The following is a 15,548-nucleotide window of genomic DNA, read 5'->3' on the forward strand; positions in this document are numbered from 1 at the left end:
ATATATATAGGTTTATATGCTATACATTTACTCTGTACGGTCGCACTGGTTTTTGGCTATATACCCTCCCAGATTGTACTCAGAGGAGACAACAGCATGTCGTCTGCAAATAGCAAGGGTGCCAAAGCACAGGCTTACTTTGCAACCTGTACCTCATGTGCGGCTATGCTACCTGCAGGTTCCACCTACCCTCATTGTGTGCAATGCTCGGCACCTATGGTACTTACTCAGCCGGAGCCTCAGCCACTAGTGGGACCCTCGGCCCAGGTAGAAACACCGGCTGCCACTGTCCAGGTGACAGGGACGGAGTTTGCAGTATTCGCTGACAAACTTTCTGAGACTATGGATAAATGGTCTGCTAAGATACTAGAAGCTTTGCAGTCCAGACCTGTAACACAGGCCCCGGGCACTGTTGAATCATTGACCCCAGGCCCCCCTCGGTTGGAGCAGCAAAGTGCTCCTGGGGTGACTCATAGGTCTCAAGGTGAGGTCTCTGACACGGACCGCAGTCCCAGACCACCTAAGCGGGGTCGCTGGGAGCTTCCCTCGACTTCATCACACTGCTCAGGGTCTCAGCAGGAGGACTCTCTAGAGGATGAAGCGGAGGGGGCAGATCAGGACTCTGATCCTGAAGCCGCTCTCAACCTAGATACACCAGAAGGGGACGCCATAGTGAACGACCTTATAGCGTCCATCAATCAGGTGTTGGAGCTTTCTCCCCCAGCTCCTCCAATTGAGGAGTCAGCTTCTCAGCAGGAGAAATTCCGTTTTAGGTTTCCCAAGCGTACAATGAGTATGTTCCTGGATCACTCCGATTTCAGAGAGGCAGTCCAGAAACACCGAGCTTGTCCAGATAAGCGCTTTTCTAAGCGCCTTAAGGACACACGTTATCCCTTCCCCCCTGACGTTGTCAAGGGTTGGGCTCAGTGTCCCAAGGTGGATCCTCCAGTCTCCAGACTGGCGGCTAGATCCATAGTTGCAGTGGAAGATGGGGCTTCACTCAAAGATGCCACTGACAGACAGATGGAGCTCTGGTTGAAAACCATCTATGAGGCTATCGGCGCATCCTTTGCTCCGGCATTCGCAGCCGTATGGGCGCTCCAAGCTATCTCAGCTTGTCACTCGCAGATTAATGCAGTCACACGTGCCTCTGCTCCGCAGGTGGTGTCATTAACCTCTCAGGCGTCGGCGTTTGCGTCCTACGCCATTAATACTGTCCTGGACTCTACGAGCCGTACGGCGGTAGCATCCGCCAATTCGGTGGCAGTCCGCAGGGCCATGTGGCTACGTGAATGGAAGGCAGACTCTGCTTCCAAAAAGTTCTTAACCGGGTTGCCATTTTCTGGCGACCGCCTGTTTGGTGAGCGATTGGATGAAATCATTAAACAATCCAAGGGAAAGGACTCATCCTTACCCCAGTCCAAACCAAAAAGACCTCAACAACGGAAGGTACAATCGAGGTTTCGGTCCTTTCGGCCCGCGGGCAGGTCTCAATTCTCCTCGTCCAACAGGCCACAGAAGGGTCAGACGAACTCCGATTCATGGCGGTCTAAGTCACGTCCTAAAAAGACCGCCGGAGGAACCGCTCCCAAAGCGGCCTCCTCATGACTTTCGGCCTCTTCACGCCGCATCCTCGGTCGGTGGCAGGCTCTCCTGCTTTTGCGACGCCTGGTTGCCACAGGTACAAGACCGTTGGGTGAGAGACATTCTGTCTCACGGTTACAGGATAGAGCTCAGCTCTCGTCCTCCGACTCGTTTCTTCAGAACATCTCCGCCCCCCGAGCGAGCCGATGCTCTTCTTCAGGCGGTGTGCACTCTGAAGGCAGAAGGAGTGGTGATCCCTGTTCCTCTTCAGCAACAGGGTCACGGTTTTTAGTCCAACTTGTTTGTGGTGCCAAAAAAGGACGGATCTTTACGTCCTGTTCTGGACCTAAAACTGCTCAACAAACACGTGAAAACCAGGCGGTTCCGGATGGAATCGCTCCGCTCCGTCATCGCCTCAATGTCCCAAGGAGATTTCCTAGCATCAATCGACATCAAAGATGCTTATCTCCACGTACCGATTGCACCAGAGCATCAGCGCTTCCTGCGTTTCGCCATAGGGGACGAACACCTTCAGTTCGTGGCACTGCCTTTCGGCCTGGCGACAGCACCACGGGTCTTCACCAAGGTCATGGCAGCAGTTGTAGCAGTCCTACACTCTCAGGGACACTCGGTGATCCCTTACTTAGACGATCTGCTTGTCAAGGCACCCTCCCGAGTGGCATGCCAACACAGCCTGGACATTGCTCTGGAGACTCTACAGAGATTCGGGTGGATCATCAATTTCACAAAGTCAAATCTGACACCGGCCCAATCACTGACATATCTTGGCATGGAGTTTCATACTCTTCCAGCGATAGTGAAGCTTCCGCTGGACAAACAGCGTTCACTACAGACAGGGGTGCAGTCTCTCCTTCAAGGCCAGTCACACCCCTTGAGGCGCCTCATGCACTTCCTAGGGAAGATGGTGGCAGCAATGGAGGCAGTTCCTTTTGCGCAGTTTCATCTGCGTCCACTTCAATGGGACATTCTCCGCAAGTGGGACAGGAAGTCGACGTCCCTCGACAGGAACGTCTCCCTTTCTCAGGCAGCCAAAGCCTCTCTTCGGTGGTGGCTTCTTCCCACTTCATTGTCGAAGGGGAAATCCTTCCTACCACCATCCTGGGCGGTGGTCACGACGGACGCGAGCCTGTCAGGGTGGGGAGCGGTCTTTCTCCACCACAGGGCCCAGGGTACCTGGACTCAGCCAGAGTCCTCCCTGCAGATCAATGTTCTGGAGATAAGGGCAGTGTATCTTGCCCTAAAAGCGTTCCAGCCGTGGCTGGAAGGCAAACAGATCCGAATTCAGTCGGACAACTCCACAGCGGTGGCATACATCAACCACCAAGGCGGCACACGCAGTCGGCAAGCCTTCCAGGAAGTCCGGAGGATTCTGCTGTGGGCGGAAGCCACAGCATCCGCCATATCCGCAGTTCACATCCCGGGCGTAGAAAACTGGGAAGCAGATTTTCTCAGTCGCCAGGGCATGGACGCAGGGGAATGGTCCCTTCACCCGGACGTATTTCAAGAGATCTGTTGCCGCTGGGGGATGCCGGACGTCGACCTAATGGCGTCCCGGCACAACAACAAGGTCCCGGCATTCATGGCACGGTCTCAAGATCACAGAGCTCTGGCGGCAGACGCATTAGTTCAGGATTGGTCGCAGTTTCAACTGCCTTATGTGTTTCCTCCTCTGGCACTGTTGCCCAGAGTGTTACGCAAGATCAGGTCAGACTGCCGCCGCGCCATCCTCGTCGCTCCAGACTGGCCGAGGAGGTCGTGGTACCCGGATCTGTGGCATCTCACGGTAGGTCAACCGTGGGCACTACCAGACCAACCAGACTTGCTGTCTCAAGGGCCGTTTTTCCATCTGAATTCTGCGGCCCTCAACCTGACTGTGTGGCCATTGAGTCCTGGATCCTAGCATCTTCAGGGTTATCTCAAGAGGTCATTGCCAGTATGAGACAGGCCAGGAAACCAACGTCCGCCAAGATCTACCACAGGACGTGGAGAATATTCTTATCCTGGTGCGCTGATCAGGGTTTTACTCCCTGGCCATTTGCCTTGCCCACTTTTCTTTCCTTCCTTTAATCCGGATTGGAAAAGGGTTTGTCGCTCGGTTCTCTTAAGGGACAAGTCTCAGCGCTCTCTGTGTTTTTCCAGAAGCGCCTAGCCAGACTTCCAAAGGTGCGCACGTTCCTGCAGGGGGTTTGTCACATAGTTCCTCCTTACAAGCGTCCGTTAGAACCCTGGGATCTGAACAGGGTGCTGATGGCTCTTCAGAAACCACCTTTTGAGCCAATGAAGGATATTTCTCTTTCACGCCTTTCGCAGAAAGTAGTCTTCCTAGTAGCAGTCACATCACTTCGGAGAGTGTCTGAGCTAGCAGCGCTGTCATGCAAGGCTCCTTTCCTGGTGTTTCACCAGGACAAGGTGGTTCTGCGTCCGGTTCCGGAATTTCTCCCTAAGGTGGTATCCCCCTTTCATCTCAATCAGGATATCTCCTTACCTTCTCTTTGTCCACATCCAGTTCACCAATGTGAAAAGGATTTGCACTTGTTGGATCTGGTGAGAGCACTCAGACTCTACATTTCTCGTACGGCGCCCCTGCGCCGCTCGGATGCACTCTTTGTCCTTGTCGCTGGCCAGCGTAAAGGGTCACAGGCTTCCAAATCAACCCTGGCTCGGTGGATCAAGGAACCAATTCTCGAAGCCTACCGTTCCTCTGGGCTTCCGGTTCCCTCAGGGCTGAAGGCCCATTCTACCAGAGCCGTGGGTGCGTCCTGGGCTTTGCGGCACCAGGCTACGGCTCAGCAGGTGTGTCAGGCGGCTACCTGGTCGAGCCTGCACACTTTCACGAAACACTATCAGGTGCATACCTATGCTTCGGCAGATGCTAGCCTAGGTAGGCGAGTCCTTCAGGCGGCGGTTGCCCACCTGTAGGAAGGGGCCGTTTTACGGCTCTATTACGAGGTATTATTTTACCCACCCAGGGACTGCTTTTGGACGTCCCAATTGTCTGGGTCTCCCAATGGAGCGACAAAGAAGAAGGGAATTTTGTTTACTTACCGTAAATTCCTTTTCTTCTAGCTCCAATTGGGAGACCCAGCACCCGCCCCTGTTCCCTTCGGGCTGTTGTTCTTTGTGTACACATGTTGTTCATGTTGAATGGTTTTCAGTTTTCCGAACTTCCTTCGGATTGAATTACTTTAGACCAAATTATAAGTTTCCTCCTTCCTGCTTTTGCACCAAAACTGAGGAGCCCGTGACTCACGGGGGGGTGTATAGGCAGAAGGGGAGGGGCTTTACACTTTTAAGTGTAATACTTTGTGTGGCCTCCGGAGGCAGAAGCTATACACCCAATTGTCTGGGTCTCCCAATTGGAGCTAGAAGAAAAGGAATTTACGGTAAGTAAACAAAATTCCCTTCTTTTGAGTGAAATGTAAATTGTTCTTTTATTCTATAAATTACTGACAACGTGTCCGAATTTCCGAGCAATCTCCAGACCTGAAAACATGAAAACCTCTGGAATGTAATCAAGAGGAAGATTGATAGTCACAAGCCATCAAACAAAGAAGAACTGCCTAAATTTTTGCACCAGAAGTGGCATAAGGTCACCCAAAAGCAGAGTGACAGACTGGTAGAAAGCAGCCAAGACGCATGAAAGCTGGGATTAAAAATCATGGTTACTCCACAAAATATTGATTTCTGAACTCTTCCTGAATTAAAACATTATTGGTATTGTTGTTTATAAATGATTATGAACTTGTTTTCATTGCATTATTTGAGGAAGCAGTGCTTTTTTTTTTTTTTTTTTTTTTTTGTTACTTTGATTATTTTTCATTTTCAGAAAATAAATACAAAATTTATTGCTTGGAAATTCAGAGACGTCAGTAGTTTATAGGTATATTTTTGAGTGAAATGTAAATTGTTTTTATTCTATAAAGAGAAAAATCAGAAAAACTGGAAATTTTTTAGTGGTCACTGTTTTGCCAAAGCTGCATACGTACGTGTGTGTAATTATATATATATATATATATATATATATATATATATATATATATATATATATATATATATATACACACACACATACACCCACAATAATGTGTGTATATATATATATATATATATATATATATATATATATATATATATATATATATATATATATATATATATATATATATATATATATATATAATATATTATATATATATATATATATATATATATATATATATATATATAATATATTATATATATTGTACATGCATATATACAGAATCTATTTGCATAACTCATAAAATAACATTGTAAAACTTGGTTTTATCTGTCCTGCTACCAGGCCTCATTGTAATGGAAAGTGAACAGTATAGTGCTAATATTACTGCCACTAATCTAACGGCTATATAACACAATCTGCGAATAAATAGGGTCCTGTATAATTATATGCATGAGGCCCAAACAAATGCAGTGAAAATATTACACTTTTTTTAACCGGACAACTGCTGTAGAGCTTGCATATTAGGTTTTGCTAATGGCGGTCTTATTTATGTGATGTCTCTGCAGGGGCAGCGTCCACCAGAGTTTTCCTGACTTCACCTTTCTGACCGGTTACCTAATAGGGAAATTCTTCAAGTTGAAAGGAGAAATTGATCCGTACGTGGGGATGGACATTATTAATAATGTCACATTAGCCTTCTTACAGCGGCATCTAGGTGAGTACCTGACTCAGCATGGTATGTGAGGGGGAAACAGTAAAGGGGGCTTTACACGCTACGATATCGTTAATGTTTGGTCGTCGGGGTCACATTGTTAGTGACGTACATTCGGCGTCATTATCAATATCGCAGCGTGTAATACTTACCAGCGACCTTAGGCGACCTCAAAAATGGTGAAAATCGTTCACCATGGAGAGGTCGTCCCAAACTCAAAAATCGGTAAGGGTTGTTTAGCGTTGTGGTTCATCGCTCATGCGGCAGCACACATCGCTATGTGTGACACCGCATGAGCGAGGAACGTCTCCTTACCTGCTGCCGGCCGCAATGCAGAAGGAAGAGGTGGGCGGGATGTTTACATCAGCTCCGTCCCTTCGCTTTCATTGGCCGGCCGCTTAGTGACGTTGCGGTGACGTCGCTGTGATGTCGAACGTCCCTCCCCCTTGAAGGAGGGATTGTTCGGCAGTCACAGCGACGCCGCCGACCAGGTAAGTATGTGTGACGCTGCGTAGCGATAATGTTCGCTATGGCAGCGATCACAAACAATCGCATGCGCACGGGGGCGGGTACTTACACGCTCGCTATCGCTAGAAATTGCTAGCGATATCACTACCGTGTAAAGCCCCCTTTAGGCCAGTCTCACAGTCAGGGGTCTCCTATCCTGAACATATGTGGATGGAGAAGGGTCAGCAGGACCCCATACACATCAGATAAGGAGGATTTTCACCTAAGGACCCCCAAAGCCTAATTGACAAATACTACAGGCAATTAAGAGTGTGCGGCTCATTGGAAGGTGAGTGGTGATTGTCGCCTCTGTACAGTTGTAGCCAAACGTTTTGTTTGTCACAGTTGGTGTTTTTAGACCCATTAGGGTTCATTAGATTTTCACGCACGAGTGTTGTCCGTGTTTTCACAAATCACACTCATGTCTATGACAGTCTATGAGGCTGTTCACATGTCTGTGATAATTTTGCAAACCGAGTGGCCTGTGCAAAACTGCGGCGCTATGTCCGATATTGAGCCAAGTGTCGGATTAAATTCTGCAATAGAAGTCTACGAGTCCGGGAAAAAAAAAATCGGACAGCACTCAGATGCTATTTATGTTCTGTCCATTTTTCACAGACTGATAGACAGCAGAGAAACACTTTTTTTGCGTTTAAAAACTGTTGTCACGCTGAACAAACGCTGCAGAAACTCTGAAAACACTGTTTGGACTCGGCCCAATTGTCTCAGTCGAGAAAATCACTGACTTGTGAATGTGTTTACTGAAGTACAAGCAGTATTTCATAACTTGTTATACTTCTATTAACAAATATATAAAGTATATGTAAGACTCAATATTTACAGTTTTGTCCCTTACTTTCCTAGACTTCTGTCCTTTGCCTTGGCAGTTGGATACCGGCTTCTGTGCCAAATCCTGGCTGATGACCCATTCTTGTCTAATCAGTTCTTGGACGCTATCACAATTTAGTGGTTTTTGTTTGTCCTCCTTTTTTTTGAGGATTGACCACAGGTTCTCAATGGAAGTTCTGGGGAGTTTCCTATCCATTGATCCAAAACGTCAATGTTGTGATCACCAAGCCACTTAGTTATCACTTTTGCCTCCATCATGCTGGAAAAAAGAATCAACACCACAGTTCTCCTGGAGGATTGGAGAAATTACTCTTGGAGGATGTTTACATCCCATTCTTTATTCCTAGCTGTATTAAAATTGTGGGTGAGCCCCATCCATGGATGAAAAGCACCTTCAGACGAATGGTGTCGGGAGGCTTTAATGTTGGCAGACTCAGGACTCATGGTAGTGCTGAACTTTTCTTCTCCAGATAATCATTCTTCATCAGTGATAACTTTGCCCCCATCCTCTGCAGTTGAATCCCTGTACTTCCTCCATAGTTATTTTTTCTGCTGAAGACTACTTCAGACTGTGTGCGACATCTGGAAGAATTATTGTCCAGGGAAGAAAAGGTGAGCCCTGCCCATGACATGTGTGTCATGGCATCCTGAGATCATTTAAGTGTGGGGGCTTTTCATGCATGGAGGGGGCTCACTCACCATTTTGCCTAAGAACAAGGCCATGAGTAAAGAATGGGATCTAAACATCCTCCACAAGAAACTTCTCCCAATCATCCAGTAGAGATTTGATGATGAACAACTCTTTTTCCAGAATGATGGAGACCATATCACAAGACAAAAGTGATAACTAAGGCCTCTTTCACACATCAGTTTTTGCCATACGGCACAATCGATTTGTGCCTGATGCGTCGGATCCGTCGCAGATCGTGGCAAAAGTGATGCGTCAGATCCGGTAAACAAACAGATCTGTTTCATTTTTTCCCTTTAGGCCAAAGGTTATTTGCTATGGAGAGAGAGAGAGCAAGAACGAACAAACTTTTTTGGTGACCAGAAGTGAATTTACAAAACGGATCAGTCGCCTGATTCCATCAGTTGACAGATGACGACTGATACAGTTCCCATAGGCTTCCATTGTAAAAAAAAGAGGGACGGCGCCGGATCCATCGACTTCCGTTTTTTTGCTGGACCCAAAAAACGTTCCTTTGGACGTTGCTTCCGGTGGCCTCACACAATTTTTGCCAGATCCGTATATCCGAATACGACGGATGAAACGCGAGGCCATGCGACACAATCCAGCAAAAAAAAAAACGGATCAGACGTCTGATCAGTTGTCTTCCCAATTCGCCGGATTGCGCCTGACGGCAAAAAACTGATGTGTGAAAGAGGCCTAAGTGGTTCGCTGAATAAAACAGTCCAATTTTGAATCCCTGGCCAGGAAACTCTACCTAGATCACCCATCAAAAAGTGGGAGGACAAAGAAAGCACAAAAATTGTGATAAACTCCAAACACTAGAAAGAGGAGTCATAAATGGTACATTCTATAATTGGGCTATAAGCAGCAAAGAGGACCACAGGGATCGGTGCTAGGAGAAATTCTCTGTATTAGGGCTCTTCTCCGCGTTTTTTTTGTGTGATTGTAATCGCCTGTAAAAATGGTGTGCAATCTGACAAATGATTATATATGATGCTGTCTCCTTTTCGCCGTTTTTTTACGACTCCACACGTGCTCTCGGTGAAATCGCAGCATGCTGCGATTTGCACCGAGTCTCAGCTCTCTCACCCTCATGCAATCCTATGGGAGCGAGAAAAAAGTCAGAATCCGGGTGGCATACGCATGTCACACGGATCCTTGACACTTGTATACCGCGTCAGACTGGCTACCGGAGGAATCTCCAGTAATACCAGGCCTGGCGTGGTTACATGCATTGAACTCCGGAGTTGTCACCTAAGCTCCAGAGTGCAACCTGAAAAGCGAGCGCCGAGTGATTGATTCCCCGACGATTGCTGTTCAGTTCAGCACAGCTGCAAACAGATCGGGCTGATCTCTGGAGCTCAGGTGACAGCTCCGGGGTTCAGTGCAGGTAACCGCGGCCAGGCCTGGTATTACTGGACATTCCTCCGGTAACCAGTCTGACGCGGTATGCATAAACACTCACATAGTACCCGCATGACGCTCGCATGTCATACGGATACTATGTGAGGAAAAAAACACACACCAAACACAGACCACACGCAGATCATACACAGGACACTCGACTCACATTTTGAGCTGAGTATCGCTGGGATTTATAAAACGCAAGTGGAGAAGAGCCCCAAATGACTTTGTGAATGGGATTGAGAGTAAAGTGTCAGTCGTTGCTGACGACACCAAACTATGTAGGATATTAAACACGGACATTGATAGTACAATATTCCAAAATAATCTGTATAAGATGGGGAATGGGCAGATACTTGGCAAATGAGATTTACTGTTGATAAATGTAAAGTAATGCACCTAGGACGAAGCAATCCTATAACTGCATATACATTAAATGGAAATAAACTCAGGACTACAGAACAGGAGAAGGACTTGGGTATTCTTGTTACAAGTAAGCTGAGCAGCAGCACTCAATGTCAGGCAGCAGCTGCAAAAGCAAACAAGATTCTAGGGTGTATAAAAAGAGAGATTAGATCCTGTGATCCCAACGTATTGTTACCCCTCTATAAATCACTTGTAAGGCCACATATGGAATATGGGATCCAGTTTTGGGCTCCACATTTTAAAAAGGACATTCAGAAGTTACAGTCAGTTCAAAGGCGGCAACTAGACTACTACAAGAAATGGAGGCCTCCCATATGATGAGAGGAATGGAGGCCTCCCATATGATGAGAGGAATGGAGGCCGCTCATATGATGAGAGGTTGGAAGAGTTAGATTTGTTTAGCTTAAAAAAAAAAGACGTCTCAGAGGAGATCTCATTTATATGTATAAATACATGTGTGGTCAATATAAAGGACTGGCACATGACGTGACTTATTCCTTCCAAAGACAATACTAAGGAATAGGGGGCACTCACTGCGAGTGGAAGAAGAGATTCTGCCAGCTAAATAGGAAAGGGTTCTTTACAGTTAGAGCAGTCAGACTGTGGAATGCCGACCACAAGAAGTAGTAATGGCAGATGCTATAACAGCTTTTTAAAAAGGGCTGGATGATTTCCTCAGTACACATATATTTTGTCACTAAATTATTTATAACCGACAAATATTATAATTGGTGGAGAAAGATTGAACTAGATGGACCAGAGGCTTTTTTCAACCTATGTAACTGATAAGACTAGAATGAGTTCTGTCAGGATTTGGCTGAGATGATATCAGGCTGTCAGGGCGAAGGGCAGAAGTCTAGAAAAATAAGGGTCATGTGTCAGCATCAAAACTTTTGGCCATAACTGCCATGTACAATGGGCAGGTCTTATACACCTCTCTTAACACCTTCACCCTCGGACGATTTTCCATTTTTCCTTTTTGCTCCCCTTCTTCCGAGAGCCGTAACTTTTTTTATTTTTCCATCATTCTTGCCATATAAGAACTTTATTTTTTTGCAGGGCGAGTTGTACTTTTAAATAAAACTGAGTTTTACCATATAGTGGTACTGGAAAATGATAAAAAAAAAAAACAAGTGTGGAAAAATTGCAAAAGTGCGATTGCACAATTGTTTTTGGGGTAGTTTATTCCCCGCGTTCACTCTCTATGGTAAAACCGATGTGTAGGTCTGATGCCTCAGGTCGGTACGAGTTCGTAAACACCAAACATGTATAGGGTTACTTTTATCTAAGGGGTTAAAAAAAATAAATCACAAATTTGACCAAAAAAAAAGTGGCTCACTTTTTGCACCTTTTTTTTAAACTTAGCGTTCTTATTTTCTTTGTCGCTCCATTGGGAGACCCAGACAATTGGGGTGTATAGCTTCTGCCTCCGGAGGCCACACAAAGTATTACACTTTAAAAAGTGTAACCCCTCCCCTCTGCCTATACACCCTCCCGTGCATCACGGGCCCATCAGTTTTTATGCTTTGTGTTGAAGGAGGCACACATTCACGCAAGCTCCACATTTTAGTCAGCAGCAGCTGCTGACTTTATCGGATGGAAGAAAAGAGGGCCCCAGGGCCCCCGGCATGCTCCCTTCTCACCCCACTATTGTCGGCGGTGCTGTTAAGGTTGAGGTACCCATTGCGGGTACAAAGGCTGGAGCCACATGCCGTTTTCCTTCCCCATCCCTTAGTGGCTCTGGGAGAAGTGGGATCCTAACCTGGTCACCATGCACTGAGACCGGGCTCCCTCCGCAGCCCCTGAGGGAATCTGCTGGACAGGAGACCGGGTATCATCAGGGACAGGCCCTGCTTCTCAGAGGTACTCTGTGTCCCCTTGGGGACGGCGCATAGAGCGCCTGTGTAACAGACGCAGCAGCGGCTGCTGTGTGTTTTGTGTCGCCGGGACTACCGCGCCGACCGCGCCTGTTGGCCGGCCACGCTACTAAATTTAGTCCCCGGCTTCTGCGGCCTAGTACCGCATACTCCCGCCCCCGGGCCTGCCAGTCAGGGGTAAGGGCGGGACGCTAGACTGGACGTCAGCGGTGAGGGCTGGAGCATACGTAGGTATCCTCCTCCCCCCTCACTGAGCACTGCGGGGCACCAGATTCCCGCACTTTCTGAGGCACGCCCACGGCTCCCTCCTCCTCTGAGAACGCTGGCAGCCATTGTTATCAGCACTGCTGCCGGTGGAGAACTTCAGACAGAGCTCCACAACTCTGGGAGGCCCAGGCAGGGAATCTGGTGGACACATAACCGCTGAGGGCGGTCGGTAAGCCGCACCAGTTATCAGGTGCTGGCCCCCCTGGGTGCTGAAGTGTATATATATATCCATATTGTGTATACATTTGCTCTGTTCGGCCGCATTATTTACTTTTGGCTATATACCCTCACTGATTGCTCTAAGAGGAGACAACAGCATGTCGTCTGCAAAAAGCAAGGGTGCCAAGGCACAGGCTTATTTTGCAACTTGTACCTCTTGTGCGGCTATGTTACCTGCAGGTTCCACCTACCCTCATTGTGTGCAATGCTCGGCCCCTGTGACACTCACTCAGCCGGAGCCTCAGGCACTGATGGGACCCTCGGCCCAGGTAGAACCACCGGCTGCCACTGTCCAGGTGGCAGGGACAGAGTTTGCAGTGTTGGCTGAGAAACTTTGAGTCACTTTCACAATCCATGGCTCAGTCTATGGACAGATGGTCTGCTAAGATACTAGAAGCCTTGCAGTCCAGACCGGTAACACAGGCCCCGGGCACTGTTGAATCATTGCCCCCAGGCCCCCCTCGGTCGGCGCAGCAAACTGCTCCTGGGGTGACTCCTAGGTCCCACGGTGAGGACTCCGACACGGACCGCAGTCCCAGACCGGCTAAGCGGGCTCGCTGGGAACTTCCCTCGACTTCATCACACTGCTCAGGGTCTCAGCATGAGGACTCTCTGGAGGATGAAGCGGAGGTGGCAGATCAGGACTCTGATCCTGACGTTGCTCTCAACCTGGATACACCCGAAGGGGACGCCATAGTAAATGACCTTATAGCGTCCATCAACCAGGTGCTAGAACTTTCTCCTCCAACTCCACCAATAGAGGAGTCAGCTTCACAGCAGGAGAAACACCAATTTAGGTTTCCCAAACGTACACGGAGTGCGTTTTTCGATCACTCCAACTTCAGAGATGCGGTCCAGAAGCACCGAGCATTTCCGGACAAGCGCTTTACTAAGCGCCTTAATGACACATGTTACCCCTTCCCCACTGACGTAGTTAAGGGTTGGGCTCAGTGTCCCAAGGTGGATCCTCCAGTCTCTAGACTGGCGGCTAGATCCATAGTAGCAGTGGCAGATGGTTCATCGCTCAAGGATGCCACTGACAGGCAAATAGAGCTCCTGATGAAATCCATCTATGAAGCCATAGGCGCGTCTTTTGCTCTGGCATTCGCAGCCGTATGGGCACTCCAAGCTATCTCAGCTTCTCTGTCTGAGATTAATGCAGTCACACGTGCCACTACTCCGCAGGTTGTGTCTTTAACCTCTCAGGCGTCTGCTTTTTCGTCCTACGCCATGAACGCAGTCCTGGACTCTGCGAGCCGTACAGCGGTAGCATCCGCCAATTCGGTGGCAGTCCGCAGGGCCATGTGGCTACGCGAATGGAAGGCAGACTCTGCTTCCAAGAAGTTCTTAACCGGTTTGCCATTTTCTGGCGACCGTCTGTTTGGCGAGCAATTGGATGAAATTATTAAACAATCCAAGGGAAAGGACTCGTCCTTACCCCAGTCCAAACCAAACAGACCTCAGCAACGGAAGATACAACCGAGGTTTCGGTCCTTTCGGCCCTCAGCCAGATCTCAATTCTCCACGTCCAACAGGCCACAGAAGGGCCAGAGAAACTCTGATTCATGGCGGTCTAAGTCACGTCCTAAAAAGACTGCCGGAGGAACCGCCCCCAAGGCGGCCTCCTCATGACTTTCGGCCTCCCCAAACCGCATCCTCGGTCGGTGGCAGGCTCTCCCGCTTTTGCGACGCCTGGTTGCCACATGTCCAAGACCGATGGGTGAGAGACATTCTGTCTCACGGTTACAGGATAGAGCTCAGCTCTCATCCTCCGACTCGTTTCTTCAGAACATCTCCGCCCCCCGAGCGAGCCGATGCTCTATTTCAGGCGGTGAACACTCTGAAGGCAGAAGGAGTGGTGATCCCTGTTCCCCTTCAAGAATGTGGTCGCGGTTTTTACTCCAACTTGTTTGTGGTGCCAAAAAAGGACGGATCATTCCGTCCCGTTCTGGACCTCAAACTGCTCAACAGACACGTGAAAACCAGACGTTTCCGGATGGAATCTCTCCGCTCCGTCATCGCCTCGATGTCCCAAGGAGACTTCCTAGCATCAATCGACATCAGGGATGCTTATCTCCACGTGCCGATTGCACCAGAGCATCAGCGCTTCCTGCGTTTCGCCATCGGAGACGAACACCTTCAGTTCGTGGCACTGCCTTTCGGCCTGGCGACAGCCCCACGGGTCTTCACCAAGGTCATGGCAACAGTGGTGGCAGTCCTACACTCTCAGGGACACTCGGTGATCCCTTACTTAGACGATCTTCTAGTCAAGGCACCCTCCCGGGTGGCATGCCAACACAGCCTGAACACTGCTCTGGAGACTCTCCAGAGGTTCGGGTGGATCATCAATTTCCCAAAGTCAAAATTGACACCGACACAATCGCTAACTTACCTCTGGATGGAGTTTCATACTCTCTCAGCGATAGTGAAGCTACCGCTGGACAAACAGCGTTCACTACAGACAGGGGTGCAATCTCTCCTTCGAGCCCAGTCACACCCCTTGAGGCGCCTCATGCACTTCCTAGGGAAGATGGTGGCAGCAATAGAGGCAGTTCCATTTGCGCAGTTTCATCTGCGTCCACTCCAATGGGACATTCTCCGCAAATGGGACAGGAGGTCGACGTCCCTCGACAGGAACGTCTCCCTTTCACGGGCAGCCAAAACCTCTCTTCAGTGGTGGCTCCTTCCCACTTCTTTGTCGAAGGGAAAATCCTTCCTGCCCCCATCCTGGGCTGTGGTCACGACGGACGCGAGTCTGTCAGGGTGGGGAGCGGTCTTCCTCCACCACAGGGCTCAGGGAACCTGGACTCCGGCAGAGTCCTCCCTTCAGATCAATGTTCTGGAGATAAGGGCAGTGTATCTAGCCCTAAAGGCGTTCCAGCTGTGGCTGGAGGGCAGGCAGATCCGAATTCAGTCGGACAACGCCACGGCGGTGGCGTACATCAACCACCAAGGCGGCACACGCAGTCGTCAAGCCTTCCAAGAAGTTCGGCGGATCCTGCTGTGGGT

At 48.8% G+C, this 15,548-nt stretch overlaps 1 protein-coding gene across 4 annotated transcripts in view; it reads left to right on the forward strand.

The window, feature by feature from the left end:
* Positions 1 to 15,548, forward strand: part of PLA2G7 (phospholipase A2 group VII) — a 111,135-nt gene that overhangs the window by 91,665 nt on the left and 3,922 nt on the right. For all 4 annotated transcript variants that reach the window (XM_075338815.1, XM_075338814.1, XM_075338813.1 and 1 more), the window contains one exon: positions 6,154 to 6,302. In XM_075338815.1, the coding sequence (XP_075194930.1) occupies positions 6,154 to 6,302 (149 nt within the window). The remainder of the gene's footprint in view (positions 1 to 6,153; positions 6,303 to 15,548) is intronic.

Source organism: Anomaloglossus baeobatrachus, chromosome 3, assembly GCF_048569485.1.
Source record: "Anomaloglossus baeobatrachus isolate aAnoBae1 chromosome 3, aAnoBae1.hap1, whole genome shotgun sequence".
NCBI lineage: Eukaryota > Metazoa > Chordata > Amphibia > Anura > Aromobatidae > Anomaloglossus > Anomaloglossus baeobatrachus.